At 32.0% G+C, this 22,375-nt stretch overlaps 1 protein-coding gene and 1 long non-coding RNA gene across 2 annotated transcripts; both read left to right on the top strand.

Annotated features, from left to right (window-relative positions):
* The first annotated feature begins 1,636 nt into the window (after nt 1-1,636).
* On the top strand, nt 1,637-2,800 carry LOC127712858 (uncharacterized). Its single transcript, XM_052219464.1, has 2 exons — nt 1,637-1,855; nt 2,121-2,800. Exons 1-2 carry the CDS (start codon nt 1,690-1,692, stop codon nt 2,798-2,800), a joined length of 846 nt encoding a protein of 281 aa, XP_052075424.1. The 5' UTR covers nt 1,637-1,689.
* A 6,434-nt stretch (nt 2,801-9,234) lies between these two features.
* LOC127713080 (uncharacterized) lies at nt 9,235-20,976 on the top strand. Its single transcript, XR_007987453.1, has 2 exons — nt 9,235-9,289; nt 20,320-20,976. It is a non-coding gene; the product is annotated as an uncharacterized LOC127713080 (long non-coding RNA).
* Nucleotides 20,977-22,375: the final 1,399 nt, after the last annotated feature.

Genomic DNA, 22,375 nt, shown 5'->3' with positions numbered 1-22,375 from the left:
ACTCGTGTGATATGTTTTTTTAATGAGTATATTAATTCATCTTTATATTAAGGAAACACACAACTGTTACACTGCCAATCGTGTATTTTATTTTGAAGCCAAACAGTTTTGATTTTTAAAATGATTGATAATCAAAAGTATATTCTTTGTAAGATGTTAATCATATAAGAATATACAGTGTTTTTAGTTTTATCTATAATACAATCTACAATATTTGATTTTTAATAGACACTATAACATTTAAATATTCACATTCTTTATCAAACTGCAAAAGTACCAATAATTATAGAATAACTAATCGAAGAATTCAAATAGAGAAAAATATTCAACGAGTGACCGAACAACACATTAATTCACGAATGCGCGTAGCGCATGAGTTAATTATCAGTGTTGTTCGGTCACGAGTTGAATATTTTTTGATATTTGAATTCTTTGATTTGTTATTCTTTTTATTACATTGGCAAATGGCTTTTTTAATGAAATTAATGTAGAAAATGTAAGGAACTATATCCTTTTTCTACGCATTCACAATTTGTTTTGATCCGACGTTATCGACATCTTGACAACGCCTATTGTTGTATGACGTCAGAGAGTGAAATAACCACGTTTATTTCACATGTGAAATTATCGGTTTTTATTTAACTGGGAAATCAATGTAATTCATTGCTACCAATGTAATAATTCGGTTTATCACATATTTGTTACGAATACGTTGGGTTTTGCATATGCAATAACCTCAAAATTGCCCGGGGCAAAAAAGAGGTTATTGGTTATTGTGCCCTGATTCCAAATGACGTGACGTCATTGCGTCCTTAACGACAATGGCGAACAATGACGGTGCTCGTTTCATCGCAGTGGAGGAAAGCGATACGGCAGACTTTGTAGAGGAAATGAAAACGCTAACACAAGGAAAAAAACTGAAAGTGACATTAAAATTCTAAAGGAGTGGTTAAAAAGTGCAGGAGAATTACGCAATCCAGAAGATATTCCAGTTGAAGCGATGAATATGTATCTGGCAAGATTCTACATAGCCGTACGTACAAAAGATAAGAAAGAATATGAGCCAGATTCGCTAAAGTGCATTCAATCATCCATAAATAGATATCTGAATGAAAAAAGCAACATCAGTATTATAAAGGACAAGGAATTTGCTCACTCTCGGGATGTTCTAGGGGCGAAGCGCAAAGCATTGAAAGGGAAAGGACTTGGAAACAAAAAAAGACGTGCAGACCCCTTCACTTCTGATGAAATTGATTCCTTGTTCAACAAAAATCTGCTAGGAATAAGTAAGTTTTAATAATCAAGTATTAATAAAGTATTTAAGATTTATTTTATAGTTAAAACGCAGTTCCCGTTTTATAATGGGATAGTAATTAAAGTCCGTCAAAAGTTTCAGTTATACAATAACTATAGTTGTATTTCTAATATTATGCCTAATTTTTTTTATTATAAATTAAAAAGTGATTTCCAGAGAATCTCCTCTCAATTAATAGAATTTCTTTGAATAAAAGAAAAAAGGTAGTTGTATTTGTATAATGTAAGTAAACTTGAATATAAATTATTCATATTTGGAAGGCCATATATATATACATGTAATTTCGCATAATTTCATATTCAATGTATGTTATTTTAGGTAACCCTGAAGCCTTAACAAACACAATATGGTTAAATAACTGTCTCCATTTTGGAATGAGAAGTAGACAAGAGCATACAGATATGTTATTTGGTGATGTAACCATGAAAGCAACATCTGAAGGAAAGCACTATCTTGAATATTCCGAAAGAATGACAAAAACAAGACAAGGGGAGTCTGGAAATACAAGGTCGTTTGCACCTAAAATGTTTGAAAACCCAGGTAAATACCGTATAGAATTACATCATGATATTTTAATCTTACAAAAACACGTATTTGTAATATCAATTCATATTAACTTACAATAAAACTACTTTGCAGCAATCGGAACAGAACACAAAAAAAGCCGAAATCGTATTCTTAATACATAACAAAACATATATTCTCTGCGATTTACATTTAAGAATATTTGAAAAAAAATGTTATGTTTTGAAAAAAGAAGTTTCTTCTTTTATTTTGTATGTTTAATCATTGGTCTTCTTTGTAGGTGACCCAAGATGTCCTGTAAATGCATTTAAAGAGTTCATGAAAAGACGGCCTGTTGATACTTTGACACCAGACAGTAGGATGTATCTGTCAACACTTCACAATATTACCCCTGACAGCACTCTCCCATCTATTAGAGCATTGTGGTTCAGTAAACAACCACTGGGAAAAAACAAGCTTGGTAACTTGTCAAAAACTATGTCTCTTAAAGCTGGTCTCACAGGCCGTAAAGTTAACCACAGTGCCAGAAAAACAACAGTTACTTCATTATTACATTCTAACGTTGAAGCTACCCAGATAATGCAGTTGACTGGACACCGTAATGTTCAATCTATAAACCAATATAGCTCTGCTTCTCTAGAGCAGCAAGAAAAAATGTCAAACATTTTGAGTGACATCTCTTCTGGTAACCGAGGATCTATAATTAATAATCATGAAAATATCTCTAATCAGCCAAGTACATCCATTCACAATATTGAACAATTAACAGATGATGATTTAACAAATGTAGATGTCGATGCAATGGTTGCTTGTATTGAAAGTTATGAGGAGAATTCTGCTACAATGGCAACTAGTAACAATGCACAACCAACAGTTATAGATTTAGCCCCGATTATGCCAAATTCTCGAGTTTGTGTATTGCCATATTCAAAAATAAGTGGAAATGTTATATTTCATTAAATTGTTATAATTGAACTTTTTTCTCTTTTCTGCAGAACTTAAATATGTGATAAATAGATTATAACATGTCTTTTCCATATTGGCCCTGGTATCATCCCTCGACCCATATCGGCCCTCGGCTAAAGCCTCGAGGCCGATATGGGAGTCTCGGGATGATACCAGGGCCAATATGGAAAAGGGCATGTTATAATCTATACAAATACGCTTTTTATCAATTTGGAGTCTATAAGTTTGTTGGCAAAAAAAATTGAGAATGAAATGGGGAATGTGTCAAAGAGACAACAAACCGACCATAAAGCAGACAACAGCCGAAGGCCACCAATGGGTCTTCAATGCAGCGAAAAACTCCCGCACCCGGAGGCGTCCTTCAGCTGACAATAAATTTCTATGGAGTAAATGATAAAAACTAAATTTGAAAATGTGATGAAACTTTTGTGATAAAATTTTTAAGATTATACCTGTTATATTTCATTAAATTGTTATAATTGAACTTTTTTCTCTTTTCTGCAGAACTTAAATATGTGATAAATAGATTATAACATGTCTTTTCCATATTGGCCCTGGTATCATCCCTCGACCCATATCGACCCTCGGCTAAAGCCTCGAGGCCGATATGGGAGTCTCGGGATGATACCAGGGCCAATATGGAAAAGGGCATGTTATAATCTATACAAATACGCTTTTTATCAATTTGGAGTCTATAAGTATGTTGGCAAAAAAAATTGAGAATGAAATGGGGAATGTGTCAAAGAGACAACAACCCGACCATAAAGCAGACAACAGCCGAAGGCCACCAATGGGTCTTCAATGCAGCGAAAAACTCCCGCACCCGGAGGCGTCCTTCAGCTGGCCCCTAAACAAATATGTATACTAGTTCAGTGATAATGGACGTCATACTAAACTCCAAATTATACACAAGAAACTAAAATTAAAAGTGATACAAGACTAACAAAGGCCAGAGGCTCCTGACTTGGGACAGGCGCAAAAATGCGGCGGGGTTAAACATGTTTTTTGAGATCTCAACCTCCCCCTATACCTCTAGCCAATGTAGAAAAAACAAACGTACAAAGTTTAGTTTTAAAACCTCGGTTTCATTTGAATTTCTTTTCTGCTAACAATCAGCATCCGTAATTTTGTCATTAATTTCGATGTGATCATAAACCTTATATCTAATACATTTAATGATGAAAATAACACTTTGTCATTGTGATTTTCACAAAAAACTTGAAATTAGTTATTTTGGTATAATATATACAATGTACATATGTATTAAAATGTTATATTTCATATATCATATATAGTGAATGAGCTATTATTATCACGTTATTGCACTTTGTATTTTATAGAAACGATGTGTAGAAACAGATTATATAAATATTTTACAAAAAAAAAATATTGAGGAAGTTGTTAAAGATGAAACCTATTATTCCTAACGTTTGTCATCTAATACATGATGCTGATTTCCGTGCATGCGTGCAAAACGTGTTTCTTGATGTCAAAAGTTTGGAAAACCAATGATTTGAATCATTGCAGCAAACATGCATACAAACCTAGATGGACCTACAAATAACAACATAAACCGACGAAAACATTTAATTAAAACGTTACGTTGCAAACCAAATACCATTTAGCAGTGTTCTAAACCATTTGTAACGTTTGCCCGACGTTGTACCTATAAATTTATTCAACTTTGGCCCAACGTTGGATCAATATTATTTCAAACAGTTTTAACGTTGGCCCACCGTTGGTTCAATGTTATCTTGAATACTATCTCACGTTGGTCCAAGGTTGGTCCAAAGTTGGTCCAAAGCTATCTAACGTTGGTCCAATGTTATTTTAAACAATGTCTAACATTGGTTCAATGTTTTTTCTTAAACAATATATAACATTGGTCCAATGTTATTTTAAACAATATCTAACGTTGTCCAATGTTATTTTAAACAATATCTAACATTGGGCCAATGTTATTTTAAACAATATCTAACATTGGTCCAATGTTATTTTAAACAATAGGCTAACATCGGTCCAATGTTATTTTAAACAATATCTAACATTGGTCCAATGTTATTTTAAACAATATCTAACGTTGTCCAATGTTATTTTAAACAATATATATCATTGGTCCAATGTTATTTTAAACAATATCTAACATTGGTCCAATGTTATTTTAAACAATATCTAACATTTGTCCAATGTTATTTTAAACAATATCTAACATTGGTCCAACGTTGGTCCAATGTTATTTTAAACAATATATAACGTTGTCCAATGTTATTTTAAACAATATCTAACATTGGTCCAATGTTATTTTAAACAATATCTAACATTGGTCCAATGTTATTTTAAACAATAAGGCTAACATTGGTCCAATGTTATTTTAAACAATATCTAACATTGGTCCAATGTTATTTTAAACAATATCTAACATTGGTCCAATGTTATTTTAAACAATAGGCTAACATCGGTCCAATGTCATTTTAAACAATATCTAACATTGGTCCAATGTTATTTTAAACAATAGGCTAACATTGATCCAATGTTATTTTAAACAATATCTAACATTTGTCCAATGTTATTTTAAACAATATCTAACATTGGTCCAACGTTGGTCCAATGTTATTTTAAACAATATCTAACATTGGTCCAACGTTGGTCCAATGTTTTTTTAAACGACATTTATCGTTGGCCAAATGTTTTTTAAAACGACATTTATTTAACGTTGGCCTAATGTTGGGATAACGTTATCTTAAAAAAAAAATCCATCGCTGGCCCAACGTAAAACCATCATCTTGGGACAACATTGGCCCTCTTTGCACTAAGAACGTTGCATGTCACAAATAAAATCACCGAGTGATCCGTCATAACCTGAGTGAGCTGAGCCTTTGGTCTAAGAAATGGCTGATGTCCTTTGACCCAGAAAAAAACCCCAGAAATTATGTTGTTTTCATACATTGAAACTCCGGAAATGAATTTCATATGCAATGGTAAGAATATTCAAGTTACAGATTTTCATGAACATTTGGATTTTACGTTTAGTAGAGATGCATAATCGAACACCCATTTGGAAGGTACCATAAAAATGAATCGAAACATTTGAATGTGCTTAGAAAATTAAAGTACAGATTAAGTAGGAATAACTTAGAAAAACTTAACTTGACTTTTATAACACCGTTACTCGAATATGCTTGTTAAGTGTGGGATACTATGGGTGTGGGTAATTGTAACAAATTACAGCAACTGCAGCTTGAGACAGCCATAATTCTAACAGGTCTCCCTATTTTTACTAGTAGCAGAATTATTTATGATGATATTAGTTGGGAAACTCTAACTGAACGAAGAGAAAGGAGAAAGTTACAATTATTTTATGATATTCAACGTAATAATGCATCAGCCTATCTTTGCAATTTGATTCCACCAACAATCCATAGTACAGCTGTTTACCCCTTACGTAATGGGAATGATATAATATACCATTTTTGTAGAATTTCATTGACCCAATAATCCTATTAATATATCTATTAATCTGAACTGGTTATCAGAGAACTCTCCACTAAAATCTAACATCTTAACCTCCGGTGATTCGTCATTAACTAATGATGAAAATAAAAGAATTTTAAAGAATGCATATGAATTTATTAAAAAAGTCCAAGAGGTTATATAATTGTATAATATAGCCCACTAAAGTGCATATAAATTTATATTGTGTACAAACATTCACATCATCACATATCATCTTTTTACATATCCAATATATATAATTATATAATGTATTGTTTGCATACATGCTTTGTAAATACGCGAATGTTATACATTGTTCATGGGAAAAGGCTTTATAAGTTTGTTGTCTCATCCTTTTAGCATATATAAGCAAATAAAATATGTTTACACTTAAACTTAGAACGTTGGGGCAATATTGTCATCCGATGTCGAGCCAACAAAGTCATATTTGCTGGGCCAACGTTGTCCCAACGTTAGTCTGCTATATCTGGTAAACGTTTGGCTAGAAGTAACCAACAAGGAATAAATTCCCACTTAATCTCAATATCACGTGATATTATATACATGTACATTCAGGACGTATCCATATTAAAGGGGCATTAGCTGTCAAAATCATGATCACCGATTTGACTCAAATTCTCATATCTGATTTATAACATACTAAAACGTATATTCAAATAACAAAAAGTCTAAAATAAACAATTAACAATGCATGGACTTGATTAGATGATTCAACAATTCGTGTGTATTTTTGTCTATACGTCATCTAATTAACCATTGAATTGACCTCCGAAGATTGCAGACGGTCATTGGACCCGATATAAACATAAATTTAATTAAAAACCAATTGTTCAGAGAACAATTGAAGGTCTTTCCACCTCAACTTTTGATAATAAAGGATTATAATTTTAAAAAAGTTACAAGAATCACTTCGTTTTCATATGATTGATGGCTTCAAACTGATTCTTAAAATACAAGGTTTTTGGTTTTTATGTTTATTGCCAAATAATTGTTTACGACATGGAGCAACTTCATTACATTTGAATCGAAGTGATACGGTGACCCTTCATAGGAGTTTTCTACCCTTATATATTTGAAATCAGTAAACCCCCTACCCTACAAGTGAATGACCTTAAGTCTTTTTATATGTGATCATTTACCTCTGACTTTGAAATTGAGCTGAAGGGCAAAGGTCAATATGACATTCTAGATTTGGCTCTTTGCTACACATTTATACTGATTCATTGTTAAAGCATTAGGTCTTTTGCATATGGTTGGTAGACAATCAAAAAGGTCAACCAGAAGTGACATTATTTTAACCGGAAGTAGTAATTTTCACACTAACTTAATGAAAAAGTACCACAAGGTATTTTGGTATTTTGGTACAAAGCTCTCCACCTCAGCTTTGATAATAAAGAATTTAATTTAAAAAACGGTGGAAGAAAATATCACTTCCGGTTCATATGATTTGTTACTTAAAAACGATTCTAAAAAAAGATATCTAGGAAATTTTTCACTAAATTAGTATGAAATAGGATACTTATGGTTAAAATAATGTCACTTCCGGACTTCCGGTTGACCTCTTTAAAGGTCATATGTCTACCAACCTGATGCAAAAGACCTAATAGTTTTATAATGAACCAGTATGAATTTTTAGCAAAGGTCAAAATCTAGAACGTCGAATTGACCTTTGACCTTAACCTCAATTTCAAGGTCATAGATCAGCGATCACAGGTCATTGAAGAGTGGTTGAAGAGTAATACTGATTTATAATATATAAGGGGAGAAAACTAAAAAGGATGACCTTAACACTTCGACTTAAACAGGTTGAAGTTGCGCCATGTTGTGAACAATTATTTAGGAAAAGTATCTTTAAGTTATCATTAATTGTTGCGGTTTCTTCGGGATAAAGATAACAAGCAAAGTTCAAAATTAAGAACATGACCTTGACCTATGACCTTGACCTCAATTTCTTCAAATGAACCAAGGACTTTAGGTTTCTATGACTTATGTTGTATGAATTTATTCAACATATCACCTATGTTAAATTTGAAAAGAGAAATAACTCCTATAAGATGTCATTGGATCACTCAAATTAAACTTAAACGAAACATCCTTAAGTGTAGACGAACAATTTGGAAAAATATTTTTGTCGATATCAATTACGGTTACAGAAAAATAAAGATAACAGGAAAAATGGGTCGCGGGTAGATAACTCCTATAAGAAAAAGTGTTCGGTCACGCAGGGTGAATGGTGAAATCGTAATCGCTGTACAATATTATGGGCCAAAATCGTTTCGATGATTTCATATTGTAGGTTAAAAAAATGTTAATCGTCGATTTTACCTGTATAAGAATGATTATTTTGTGGATCGATTCAGTCAACCAAATTGTTCATCCTTGTTTCAATTTCAATTTTGGCATTCTTTTCCTTTTAATAGCTGAGTACATGCGTTACCATCCCCACCTAAGGGGTTAAATAAAAGGTCACATGAATACGGATTAAATGAGGTCGAATTATTCACTTGCAAGTGAATAATTCACCAGCGATGATACTTAGCTTATTTTGATAAAATTGAACCAAACTGGATGCCAAAAGCCAATTATTATTTCACTTTATCACTTTCATTTATAATTAAATAAAAAAAAAATCATACTTTATTCGTTTTTATATCGCGAACTCTACTATCGACCGTGGGGAACTATACCTGTTATAATGACCAGCATATGACACAACGCAGCTTCAGATTTGGTAATCATTATATAATGCATAAAGAATGTCAATAACTCGTACCTTTAAACGAACAATATGTGGGTATTCTATTTCATGTTGATATATATATTCCAATACATAACAGTACGACATGGTTATGAGCATTATTATTGTCACCTATTTAATCGTACGATTGATTTATCCAATCAATGCACAAGGAAGAATGGTCCTACATACTAACTATAGAAAATAATTAAGTGCGTCTGTCCTGACAACAGGTAATTGTCTTTATTTTTATCAATTTATGTTTTATTTCAAAACCTAATTTTATTTGGTATCACATTTAGAAAAGTATAATGATGTTATTTTTTTATTATGTTCTTGGACGTAGTATTTGCATATTTGTTGATAAATATAATCTCTAGAGTATTGTACTGTTTGTGTAAGTATGTAAGTTTCTGTGTTTATTTGTGATTTTCTTCTCTGTAAAGTTTATTTAAGTGCATCATTCGGATCACAGATACCAGTAGTCGATTTTCAGACCTGAGTTTTTACAACCAAAGGGTCGATTGCACTGACGGTGGACATTTTGTTCAAAAGAATATCACCAACCAAGTAGTCAGCACTTCTTGCTGACATTACATACCATTGACACGGTGATTTTCTGTACAATTTACTGAAATTTAGAACAATTTTGACACCTTAAAGTATTTCTACACCTAGTGATAAATTGCCTATGGTAGATTTTGCACAGTTTCGGGAAATTTGTGGTTTTGAATACTCTTCTTATTTGATAAGTGTTCAAACTGTATTGATTTAAACGCACTGACGAGTCTAGTGAAGACGAAACGCACGACAGATGTATGGCAAGCCATTTTACTATTTATTCTAGCTTCAATATATCTAATAAAGTTTAGAAGATATATCTTACAGTTTATAAGATATCTTATCAATTATATGAGATATCTTATAAATTATACGAGATATCTTATAAACTATATATTTAGATATCTTAATATATAAAATATATTAGACATCTTATAAACTATATAAGATATCTTATATAAAAGATATTTACAAGATATCTTATAAATAAAGGCAACAGTAGTATATCTCTGTTCAATAGTCATAAATCGATTAAGCGAAAACAAAACCGAGTGAAACACATCAATTTTAAGAGGAAAACAACAGAATAACAGAAACACTGAACTCAAACAAAATCCAACACACATAGTAATGGACTATTTGATAACAACTGCAAGATAACAAGATATCTTGTTTATTTTATGAGATATCATATATATATTATATATTATATGAGTTGTCTTATATAATATATAAAATATCTTAGATAATCTAGTTTTTATCAGATATTTTATTAACCTTATAATGTATCTTGTATAGTTTATAAGATATCTTATGAAGAAAAATTATATGAGACATCTTATAAAGAAAATTATATGAGGAGATGTCTTATAAAGTATATACGATATCTTAAAAGGTATATAAGATATACTATATCCTTCATAAGATATCTTATGTACTTAAGATATCGTATTTACTTTATAAGATATCTTTTATACTTAATAACATATCATAAATTCTTTAAAAGGTATCTTATAGAGTATATAATTTATCCTATAAAGTTTATCAGATATCTTATAAAGACTAGATTATATAAGATATCTTATATATTATAAGATATATCTTAAAGTTAGAATAAATAGTAAAACGGTTGCCATGCAGGTGTTCAAAATTATTAGCCTTGTCCCTTTGATGGATCCTTGGTAAGGTTTTAAACATAGGTAACATTAGAGTTAGGATTTTTGATTGATATTAATATCAAACTATAAATTATTCATTTTACTCAGTAGTATGTTTTTACTTATAAAATTTATTGTCAAGGACTCTCTATAGTCCATGAGTTCGAGGACAATGATTAACACATATCTGTACTGTGTACTATAAAAGCCAATTTGATATTATTCTGATATTTGATGACTTGTTCCATACAACGTGTGATCTTTAACAGTTTCATCAAATATCACAATATTCATAATAACAACCTTTTTATGAGCGACATTTTTGTTAATTTCTAATCCCAATACGATCTTACAAATTACGTCCGTAGACTCACACTGTTTTGATGCAGGGACTTGCTTTATAGTCTGACAGCCTTGTGTACTTTTTGATTTGAAACATTGTTTGCAGCAAATTTTGATAAATAAGGTTATTTTCGGTACTTCAAATAATTTTGTGGAACACTTCGTTCAATGTAAATATTTCTGTAAAAGACATCAAAGACATTGTCAACTTAAAATGTACATTTTGCCTAGTACACTACTGTGTAGCTTACCTTATAGACACGATTCATCTGCCGTCTTTATTGTTGACAACATCTCTTGAATTGCAGAAACAACTGGCTAATCTATGATCTGCTATGTCTAGTATGGAGTAAGATCAAGATTAAAAATAAAAAAATCAGCAGTACTTTGTGCTCTAAATGCGCATTTCGGAAAATATAAAAATGTCTTCTCAATATGATGCCCAAGACCAAATATTTAGATATATGCATGTAGTTAGATATGCAAATAAATCTGCAATTTCGGCGGCATGTATCCACATTTCTAAAGATAGTGGATGGGAAAAGAGGGGCATCGTGGAGTCATGAGGAGACTGTCATATTAATTGAACTCAACCTACGTGACCAGGATGAGCTGTTAAATACACCAAAAAGTGTCCTGGAAAATTCGAAACGAATATGTACTGATATAAAGCCAGGCTTACTGCAGACGTAATTCCAGCGTTCCTGATGAAGGTTAATCAAGAAAAGCGCTTTGGACTCTTAAAAATTATAAAAGAGAGCCGAAAGATACCGAAGGGACATTCAAACTCATAAGTCGAAAATAAACTGACAACGCCATGAATAAAAAAGAAAAAGACCAACAGACCAACAATGGTACATAAAACACAACAAAGTAAACTAAAGACTGAGCAACACGAACCCCAACAAAACTGGGTTGATCGCAGGTGCTCCGGATAGATAAGCACATCCTGCTCCACATGTGGCACCCGTCGTGTTGCCCATATGTTAGTAGAAACCAGTTAATAAAGTTTTGTTTTAATTTTTAGCATCACTGGGTCGATATCGCTACTATTGGACTATCAGTCCCGAGGTAGCCATCAGAAAAGTACTCAGGACTTAGGTACTGACATAATTTTAGAACATATCTTTCTAAAACTGTCCGTTTATAAATTTCGAAATTATAAAGAAACTAATGTTTCAACTTCCTCAAGCATAGTCCTCTGTGGTCATATAGCTCTTAAATTGTTTCGATTCGTATACATCCTTTGATTTGAGCGATGAAGGTAAATCCAGAAAAGCGCTTCGGATCCACGAATTTTATACGTTAAACGTTTGCAGCAAACTAGCAGCAAACATTGATGCAAGTTTGCAGCAAATATTTGCTGCAATCTTTAACTACCATTTTACCATGCAAATGAAACTTGCGATAAGCTTGCGGCAAACATAATTATGCAAATTAGATTTGCTGCAAACTTGCCCCAAACTGTTCAAAACCAGTTATTTTTTTCTGCTGCGTGTTTGCAGCAAATTTGCAGAAACTACACATATATTTGGCAAGCCGTTCTCGTCAAAACTATGTTAAAACCCTTTTTACGAAATATTACACACCGAGAATAAAAAAAAACCACACTGAGATTTTAAAACATAACATAACACACTGAGATTTTAAAATTACACACTGAGATTTAAAAAAATGAAAAACTCACACTGAGAATTTAAAATTACAAACTGAGATTTTAAAAAGACACACTGAGATGAAATAAATTGAAAAACACACACTGAGAATTGTTTATTACACACTGAGATTTAAAAAAAATACACAGTGAGATCAATATGCACATTATTAATGGACAGTCATGAGATGAATAATTCATCAGATTAATATCATGGTCTCCCGAACTCTCGTCATTTTAATGAATTGTGGTTTCTTCAACCAACATTCGTAATAAATTTTAAGACTTAACATCGTTTTTTGCTAACTCATATTCATAACTCTGTTGCCTATAATTCAGATTATTACTAACAGTGTATCGGGATTTTTTTCTTAAACTGTTTAAGCATGGGCCCCTTTTCAAAAGTCTTTCAACTGTTATCCTGATTTCGCAAGGTAATCTTTTATCAATTTGTTACATTTATATGCTATATACATGTAAAAATGTCATTGCATTGTTTGTCTTTTTGCAGATGGACCAATGTTTTCTTATAATTGTAATAACGTTTTTCACCATTTGGTAATATTTTGTAATGAGAGTAAGTTGGTATTTTTCTTGTTCTATTGGTCTTTTATAACGTAGTTTTTATATACGTTGTATTTCTAATGTTTTTTTTTTTAAACATTAGCCGAAAAATTGAAGGACTAACGAGTTCTGTCCCCTAGTTGTTTAACGCTTGTAATAGATTCAGATTGAGTATGCTAATTAGATATGTGCGCATACAAAGAATACTTGCAAAATTATCTGAGATTTAGTCAGTATATCTAAGGAAATACATACATGCATTTCATTTTTGAAAAGGGGTCATGCTCAAATGTAGTTATATATATATTGAAATAAAAACGAATAAATCTGAGATGTGTATTAAGCATATAGCTAGGTAATAATTTCATTATAGAACTGAAATGAACTTTATTAAACAAAATATATTTAATCAGTTAGAAAATCCAAACTTATAATAGCTAGAGTATTTCAAACATAGTTGTTAATTTAAATATATATGATGGTGACATTAATTATCTTATTATAAATCTACAGTTCTATGAGTAATTTGTACTTACAAAATTACATATTGAATATCCTATATTATTGAACCAAAATGCCTCCTTGATCTCTAACGTATAACATTTCTCAAATACTATCAACATGACCTAGCCAAAAATTTCAAATGGTTAGCTTCCAGGAAGTGAAAACAAGGCATGCCCAGTCAGTATTGTGTAATTCTTTGAATTTTCTTGCAACCATATATTGGTCAAAGATTTCTGCATTCTTGCGGCAAACATGTTTTATTATCTTAACTCTTTCGATCTTACTGATAACAGTGATGTTTCTGCAAACTTTCCACAAGCTTGCAGCAAAAAGCTGCAATGTCTTTGGGGGAAATTATCAGGTAGCTACAAACATCTGTAAACACCTTTTTTTGTTTTCCTGCAAACGTTTTGTCTGCCGCAAACCTGCAGGAGGACTTCTGCAAATTTGCGACACACATTTCAGTTCTATAAGGGTAAATAAACACTCAGTTACAGAGATTTATTCGTATTGTTGTGTAGACATCTATTGTCTCGTTATTGTTAATATAAATCAGCACAGAACACTACAATTATCACATGAGAGAAACTTCTTGAACATCTGGAGTGTCTGAGCAGAAAGTTATGTCAAAGAACGTCTCGTCCTATTTCTGAAAAAAGTGCATCGGAAGATACCAAGACCTTGTTGATAAATATTTCGTATCAACTACACAAATAATACATGATGGTCTTTAAGTATAGATTCTAGGTACTGACGCTGTTCGTTATTATCAATTACGTGTTAAAGTGTTCTTTTATTTGTCTTCGTAAATTATTAACCTTTACAGTTTATTCCTTTTTTGGTAATATCCTTTTGGTGTGGCTCAGTACTTATACATCCCGCCATTGTGATATTGTGCTATGGCATTTTTTTTTGTATTCTTGTCTTTCATTTTTGATTATGTGCTTTGTCTACATGCTATTTTGTTTTTCTTGATCCTTTTTTATTATGTAATAACAAATAAACTGTGTTTAAATGAAATCTTTTGCTTTGTTGACATATTTGTTTGTTTTTATAGTTATTAAGATTATAACACAATGATGCAGGTTATACCCCTATTTTTGACATTTTTACCTGCCTGTTATGTTTGTTTGTTTTGTTCACACATTGTTGTCAATAAAATGGAATTTTATGCGACTGTAATACAAGTGAGAGGTTAAGCTAGCTATGAAACTAGGTTTAATCCACCATTTTCTACATCAGGAAATGCATGTACCAAGTCAGGAATATGACAGTTGTTTTCCATCTGTTTGATGTGCTTGAACTTTTGATTTTGCCATTTGATAAGAGATTTCCCGTTTTTCAATTTTCGTTAGAGTTCGGTATTTTTGTTATTTTACTTTATATACATAGTTAATTTTGACAATTTTTGTATGAACGTAAATATGCATGTCAAAATCCTGGAAACATTAATATTCCGAAACATAAAATGCATTTAAATTTTCTATTATTAGGACAAACCAAGACTGAGAGCTTTTTAAGGTGCACGGGTATATTTGTTTTCATAATAAAATTTGCGTTGTAAACGTTGACATATTTCCTTATGACGAACCTTAAGATTGATTCAGTTTTGCATAAGGGCTCATAATTTATAATAGAAAAGGAGAAATTCAAATCTGACGTAATCGAATCCTCGATTGTTATCATGATTCAATAATTGTTCGGAATATACATCAGTTTATAGTCTGAAGTATATTCATTGATTGTTTTGATTTCTCGTATAGTTTTGTATTTGCATTGTTTTATATCTACTTGCTTTACTAGTTTTGATGGTCGAATATAAAACGCCTTTTATATTCTTTTGTAAATACAAAATCAAGATGTACTTAATAACCATTTTTCAAATATTGTTGTGTAGTTTGTTAAAAGAAATAGTAGAACTAAGATGATTTAAATGTTTTTATAGTATCAAACGACATGTTGATTTATGTGTGTTGTTTTTATTTGAAGGGCTTTTAACCTTTCCGTGAGAAGGCCTCGCGCATTTATTTCGATTTTTATTCTTCCCTCACTTTTATTTCTTAAAAGTCGCTTGAATTTCACAATTTTTCAATAAGATACTTGTTAAATATATTTAACCAATATTGTGTGTTGGAAACATAACCTATGTCTGTTCAATCGAACACTAAACATATCCCTTTCTTTTGTTTCATGCATACCGATACAAATATTGATGTGAATCATACAATCAGCATTTATGTTTCTTTCTGTACTAAATGCAATATGAAATGAGACATAACACAGATTTGAGGTCATGTTTTAAACTTTGAACTTTGTTTGTTAACGCACCTTTTTGATCAAATTGATTGTTACCACTTTACGCAACGCCAATACATTTCGAACGAAGTACTTTGTTGACTATTTATAGAAACTGTCTACCCTTAAAATATCAAAAATTATTTGTTTAATATGTTCACTTCTTAACAATACATATTTTATAGTTGGGTTGTTTAGATCCATGATCTATGATCCATGACACGCATCTCGAAAGTCAATGTTAAGATCTAAGGCCAATTTGAATTTCTTGACATACATATTGGTCATGTAAAGACAAAAGGGACATAAAAATATAAGAGCAAAAGAAAAAGTCAACAAGAAAAACATGATAACGGCGAAACAACAGAGTAATGACTTAAATATAAACTTATCATAGTTACCTGGATTAAAAATTTTGTACACCAGACACGCGTTTCGTTTAAAAATCTCTCACCAGTGACGATCGATTTAAAAAAAAACAAAGAGGCCAAATAAAACACACAGTTAAAGAGCATCAAGAATCCCAATTTCCCAAAGAGTTTGCCAAATAAAGCTAAGGTTATCTATTCCTGGAGTAAAAACCCTTACCCTAAGTTTTACTGTGCGTTTGGAATGTGTTTGTTTTTTTCCACATTGGCTAGAGGTATAGGAGAGGTTGGAAATTGAACAAAAAATGTTTAACACATCCAAATTTTTGCGCCTCCTAAGTCAGGAACCTCAAGCCTTTGTAAGTCTTTGTTTTTTAAAATTTAAGTTCATTTGCATGTTTCAGAGTTTAGTGTGGGATCCATTTTGCTGTACTAAAATACAATATTGATTAGGCGTCAGCTGAAGACCTCCTGCAGGTGCTTGATTTTATCGCTGTGTTGAAGTCGCACTTGGGCTGTTTTCAGCTCTTTGTTTTGGTTGTTGCCTCTTTGACACTTTCCCTGTTTCCATTCCCTATTATAACAATATCTTAATTGATAGTTATGAAAGGTACCAGGCTTATAATTTGATACGACAGACGCGCGTTTCGTCTACATAAGACTCATCAGACGCTCAGATAAAAATATTTAGAAAGCTAAAACAAGTAAAAAGTTAAAGAGCATTGAGAAACTAAAATTTCAAAACGTTGTGCCAAATACGACTAGTTAATCTATGCCTGGGATATGAAAATCCTTTGTATTTCGAAAAATTTTGAAACGGTCGAAGACCTGCTGTTAGTGTGTTTTTAGAATTTGTAGGACTTTTCAAATCACATGCTTATTTATACATTTCGCAAATCCCCCAAAAAAGAAGAATATATCCTTACCCTACATCTTTGTAATTGCCTTGAGGCTGGTGTAATTCGACACGTTTCTAGAAGTTCATGTTGCCAATCAGACATGAAACAGCGCGTATGAATAGGTTCGCATCATTTTGATGCTTAGTGGTGCTATAAAACACACTAATTTCATTATTCATTACTCTGAGATACACTTGAAGGCAAATATTCTTTTTCCATTGGTTTTATTTTGTATTTTAATCATTTTTGCCTCTGTGCTTATGTGTTCATTTTTACTTTAATTTCTTTCCTTATTATTGTTTTGTATTTGGTTGAATACATATGTCTTTGATGAGTTAGTGTAGCTTACATTTACGTAATTTTGTATCCTGGGGGTACTTGTCTCATTAACCATATTCATATCATATCCTATCATTTATTGATAGTTATCAAAGGTACCAGGATTATAATTTAATACGCCAGACGCACGTTTCGTCTACATAAGACTCATCAGTGACGCTCAGATAAAAAAAAATATAAAGCCAAAAAAGTACATAGTTGAAGAGCATTGAGGACCCTTTTTGGTAGGCCTTGGAATATACTGATTTTCACATTAATAATGCATTTTACCTTTTCCTAACGATGCGCTACTGAATTTAAATGACGTCACGCGTAGCCCAAATGTGATATGCCATTAGCATTAGTCATTAAAAATAGCTCTGCACTTGACAATATATAATATGTGTGGATTATATGTTAACAAAACGTCATTTGATATTCTAAATGCCCCCATAAAAAGAGTATAGAGTATAAAGTATATGAAATATGTTTTCATAATTAAAGGGAAATGACACGTTAAAATATTTCAAACATTTGTATTGTGATAAGAATAACATATTGTAGAAAAATTGACACCAAAAGACTAAACGTTTTTGATGACTAGCCGTTAAACTTGATAAATGAACTACACCAATACCAACCTTACAAAACTCTAACTTATATCGAATGATTCGCCCTCTACATAGATACATATGATATGAATGAGTAACAGCTCAATATTAAAAAAAACCAAGTGAAGTGACTGATCTTAAGTCTATTAAAATTATTAATTTTTGTTGTTCAGGACCATTTTTTTGATTGCTAGATGTCGCGTATTATGTTTCTTTGATATCTTATTTACTTGTATCTTTTTCCGCCATTAACCTTTGTAATGATAATTGAGAAATATATCACTAGTAAACTTCCATCAAGACTCAAAAACTCAGACGGCACATATAAGTGAGCCAAAGGATTTTGTATTCATGCATCTTCATTTAAGTTATGAAGTTATGAGAATAAAAATGCATATGTTTACATACTATTTCATAATATTGCATCTAATAATATCCAGCATATTTTAACCTGATAAATGCTTCCAGAATGATATCCAGCATTCAGACATGAAAATCACTAGTAAGCCAATTTTGATCTGACACGGTCATTAAGATTTGAACAATAGTGAAACAACAAATCATTAAGTTATTTTCAGTCTTTCATTGAACTGTTCGTCTTACTCCGTACGCTTAATTCAGTAATGTTAATACACTCTGCTTACTTTTAATCAAGATACGTTCAGAATGTTCAGTATCTGTTATTTACATCTACACATCAACATCATACTGAATTGCACGAAAAGCTACTGAACAGTACCGAATTGACTTTTCAGATGATGCTACGATTTTAATGACTGTTTCAGACGAATATTCATTTAACAGCAATTTTTGAAAAAAATGTGTTAGAGTCAAAACTATTGCGAGCTGCCATATTTTGTCGCTAGTTTGGAAAAAACTTGAAGCCAACTTAGAACCACCCAGTCGACGATCAATTCAAATTTCTTAAGCACTTTACATCATTCAATTCGAAGTGATGATTTGTCATGTCATGTATTGCTTTGTTTTTATGTATCTCTGGCCATATTGTTGTCAAAACAACTTAAGGTTCACTGACAGTGTCGTCTGAATGTGTTGAACTAAAGCCAAAAGCTGATAAATTTGTTAACTTTTAAGAAGGAGAATTTTGTAAATTTATTTTCGCGTCCACATTTATAATGATTTGAGACGACAATTTTCTGACTTGACTGAAGTTCAATCTCGTTATTTGCATTGCCAATGTGTGAAATACAGTTATACAATGAAGCAAAATGTGATCATAACCAACATCTGATATACGGGGTCCAAACTGATCGAAGATACAGAAATTTCCGAAAAAATAAACGATGTGACCTATATTTGAATTGTTAATATACAAAGAGATGATTTGATATGAATGCCAATGAGACAACTATCCAATAGAGTTGAAATAAAGTGATTGTAAGCAATCGCAGACCACCAATCGGCATACAACATGGAGAGAAATCTATTCAGTTTACATGGTAAAAAAGGCTCCGACATTTGAATATGTGAAACAAATAAAACGAAAAAACTGGAGGACTAATTTACAACAAACCAATTAACGTAAAACCAATACAATAACGGCAAAACATAATACAAACTGTGAAAATCAGTTGCAATTCTCATGTAGAAAATGGTGGATTAATACTGGTTTTATAGCTAGCTAAACCTCTCACTTGTATGACAGTCTTATAAAATTCCATTATATTGACAAAAAGTAAAATAACAAAAATACAGAACTCCGAGGAAAGTTCAAAATGGAAAGACTGTAAACAAGAGACAAAATCAATAGCTCAAACACACCAAACGAATGAATAGCTTTGGTCATATTCTTGACTTGGTACAGGCATTTTCTTATGTAGAAAATTGTAAATTAAACCTGGTTTTATAGCTAGCTAAACCTCTCAATTGTCATATTTTTCCGCATCATGCAGGGTTTTGAATAATGTTTCAATATATATCTATCAATTTATACGAAAACAAAAAGGCTTTGTTTTTTTTTCACAAACAGATGCAACCAAATTAAATATTCACGAACATGTTAGTTTTCCTTAATCCACGAAAATTGGTACCCACGAAAATAAGTGAATCCACAGTATGCCGTGATTCAATTCTATCATTGCTGGAGCGATATGTTGTTCTTTTGTACCATCGGACAAGTGAATCAAACAGTGTAAATGAAGCTAGAAAAGTACTCTTGGCACATAAAGGTAGATCAATCGAGTCTGTACCACCAACAAGAGAGGCACTTTACCAAAATACCACACGTTCTGTGTACCAAGCTGGATTGATTTGGATGCAGTGTTTGCTTTTACAGCCTGTTCTTCCATCCCCAGACTTGTATGGGTGGAAGAAGCAAGACAACGGCATGTAAGAACCCGTTCTGGACAATATTGGCAGAGGCAGCCTCTCCACTACAGAGCTTGTTCACTGTGGATGCAAGAAAGGTTGTCGAGAACAGTGCAAGGGTTTCAAATCCGCTCTTCCGTGTACAGCTTTAGGCGAGTGTGGTGGAGATTCTGCCTAATGTACTGCAGAGTATAGAGTTTACCGACACAAACAGGATGAATGAACGTCTTATTGTATATAACAGCTACTGTATATATATATATATTACTTTCAATTGTACTCATTTGATATTTATTTTTTTTGTAAATATTGCAACGTCCTTTTGACTTGTTTCATCATTTTTGTCGATCCTGCGACTTTTGTCGCAAAGCGAGACATAGCGATCCTACATTCCGTCGGCGTCGTCGTCGTCGTCATCGGCGGCGTCCACAAATATTCACTCTGTGGTTAAAGTTTTTGAAATTTTAATAACTTTCTTAAACCATCCTGCATTTCAACCAAACTTGGACAGAAGCTTGTTTATGATCATAAGATAGTATCCAGAAGTAAATTTTGTAAAAAAAAATCCTGTTTATCCGTATTTTACTCATAAATGGACTTAGTTTTTCTGCCAGTTAACATTACATTCACTCTGTGGTTAAAGTTTTTCAAATTTTTATAACTTTCTTAAACTATTCTGGATTTGTACTACACTTGGACAAAAGCTTGTTTGTGATCAGAAGATAGTATTCAAAAGTAAATTTTGTTAAAAAAAATCCTGTTTATCCGTATTTTACTTATAAATGGACTTAGTTTTTCTGCCAGTTAACATTACTTTCACTCTGTGGTTAAAGCTTTAAAAATTTTAATAACTTTCTAAAACTGTCCTGGAATTGTACCAAACTTAGACAGAAGCATGTTAATGATCAAAGCTAGTATCTAGAAGGAAATTTTGTAAAAATTTATTTCCTGTTTTTCCGTATATTACTTATAAATGGACTTAGTTTTATTCCAGTAAACATTACTTACAGTCTGCAGTTAAAGTTTTTGAAACATTTATTAGATTCATAAACCTTCTTGGATTTTTTACCAAACTTGAACAGAACTTCTTACAATCAAAAGATAGTATCTAGAGGAAAATTTTTAATAATTTTTCCTCATTTTTGTTGAGCCTGCGACAAACAGCAAAAGTAGGCGAGCCACTGGGTTCCGCGAAACCCTTACAAATTTTTGTTATTTCGGCCGCCATCTTGAAAAAAACCGGAAGTTGATATTTTTTCATATTGGTTTCATATCTTTATTTGTTTTAGAAGGGTCTTAAGAGATAATATACAAAGTTTCATTGTTTTACCACCTTGTGTACGGTTTCTTTGATATTAAGTTTAGAATTTTTGCAATTTTGTCCGCCATCTTGGAAAAAACCGGAAGTTGCTTTTTTCAGGTTGGCGCCATATCTTATTTTGCTTAGAATGGTGTTAGGAGCTTATATACCAAGTTTGATGCTTTTACCACATTTTGCAGAATTCTGATGAAAAATTTGACTTAGCTGCTTGACTAAACACACCTTTTACTGGTAATAAATTGATACCAGGTTAGATATTAGAAGCTTTCGTAGTTCAAATCATTGTAGACTCATCTTTTGCAAAAAAATATAGCTTCATACGGCAGTTGTGGGCCATTCACATGACCTTATTTACAAACACAATACATCCGCAATAAATTCCTACAAGGATTCCTAT

Source organism: Mytilus californianus, unplaced genomic scaffold, assembly GCF_021869535.1.
Source record: "Mytilus californianus isolate M0D057914Y unplaced genomic scaffold, xbMytCali1.0.p SCAF_8, whole genome shotgun sequence".
NCBI lineage: Eukaryota > Metazoa > Mollusca > Bivalvia > Mytilida > Mytilidae > Mytilus > Mytilus californianus.
Note: the sequence above shows the minus strand (reverse complement) of the source record. Positions and strands in the feature narration are given on the sequence as shown.

What these genes read in the sequence shown, in the direction of transcription:
- LOC127712858 (XM_052219464.1), top strand. Translation starts at nt 1,690, where the DNA reads ATGAGAAGTAGACAAGAGCATACAGATATGTTATTTGGTGATGTAACC. An exon ending in TAAAATGTTTGAAAACCCAG is followed by an intron (nt 1,856 to 2,120) that starts GTAAATACCGTA and finishes TCTTCTTTGTAG; the next exon opens with GTGACCCAAGATGTCCTGTA.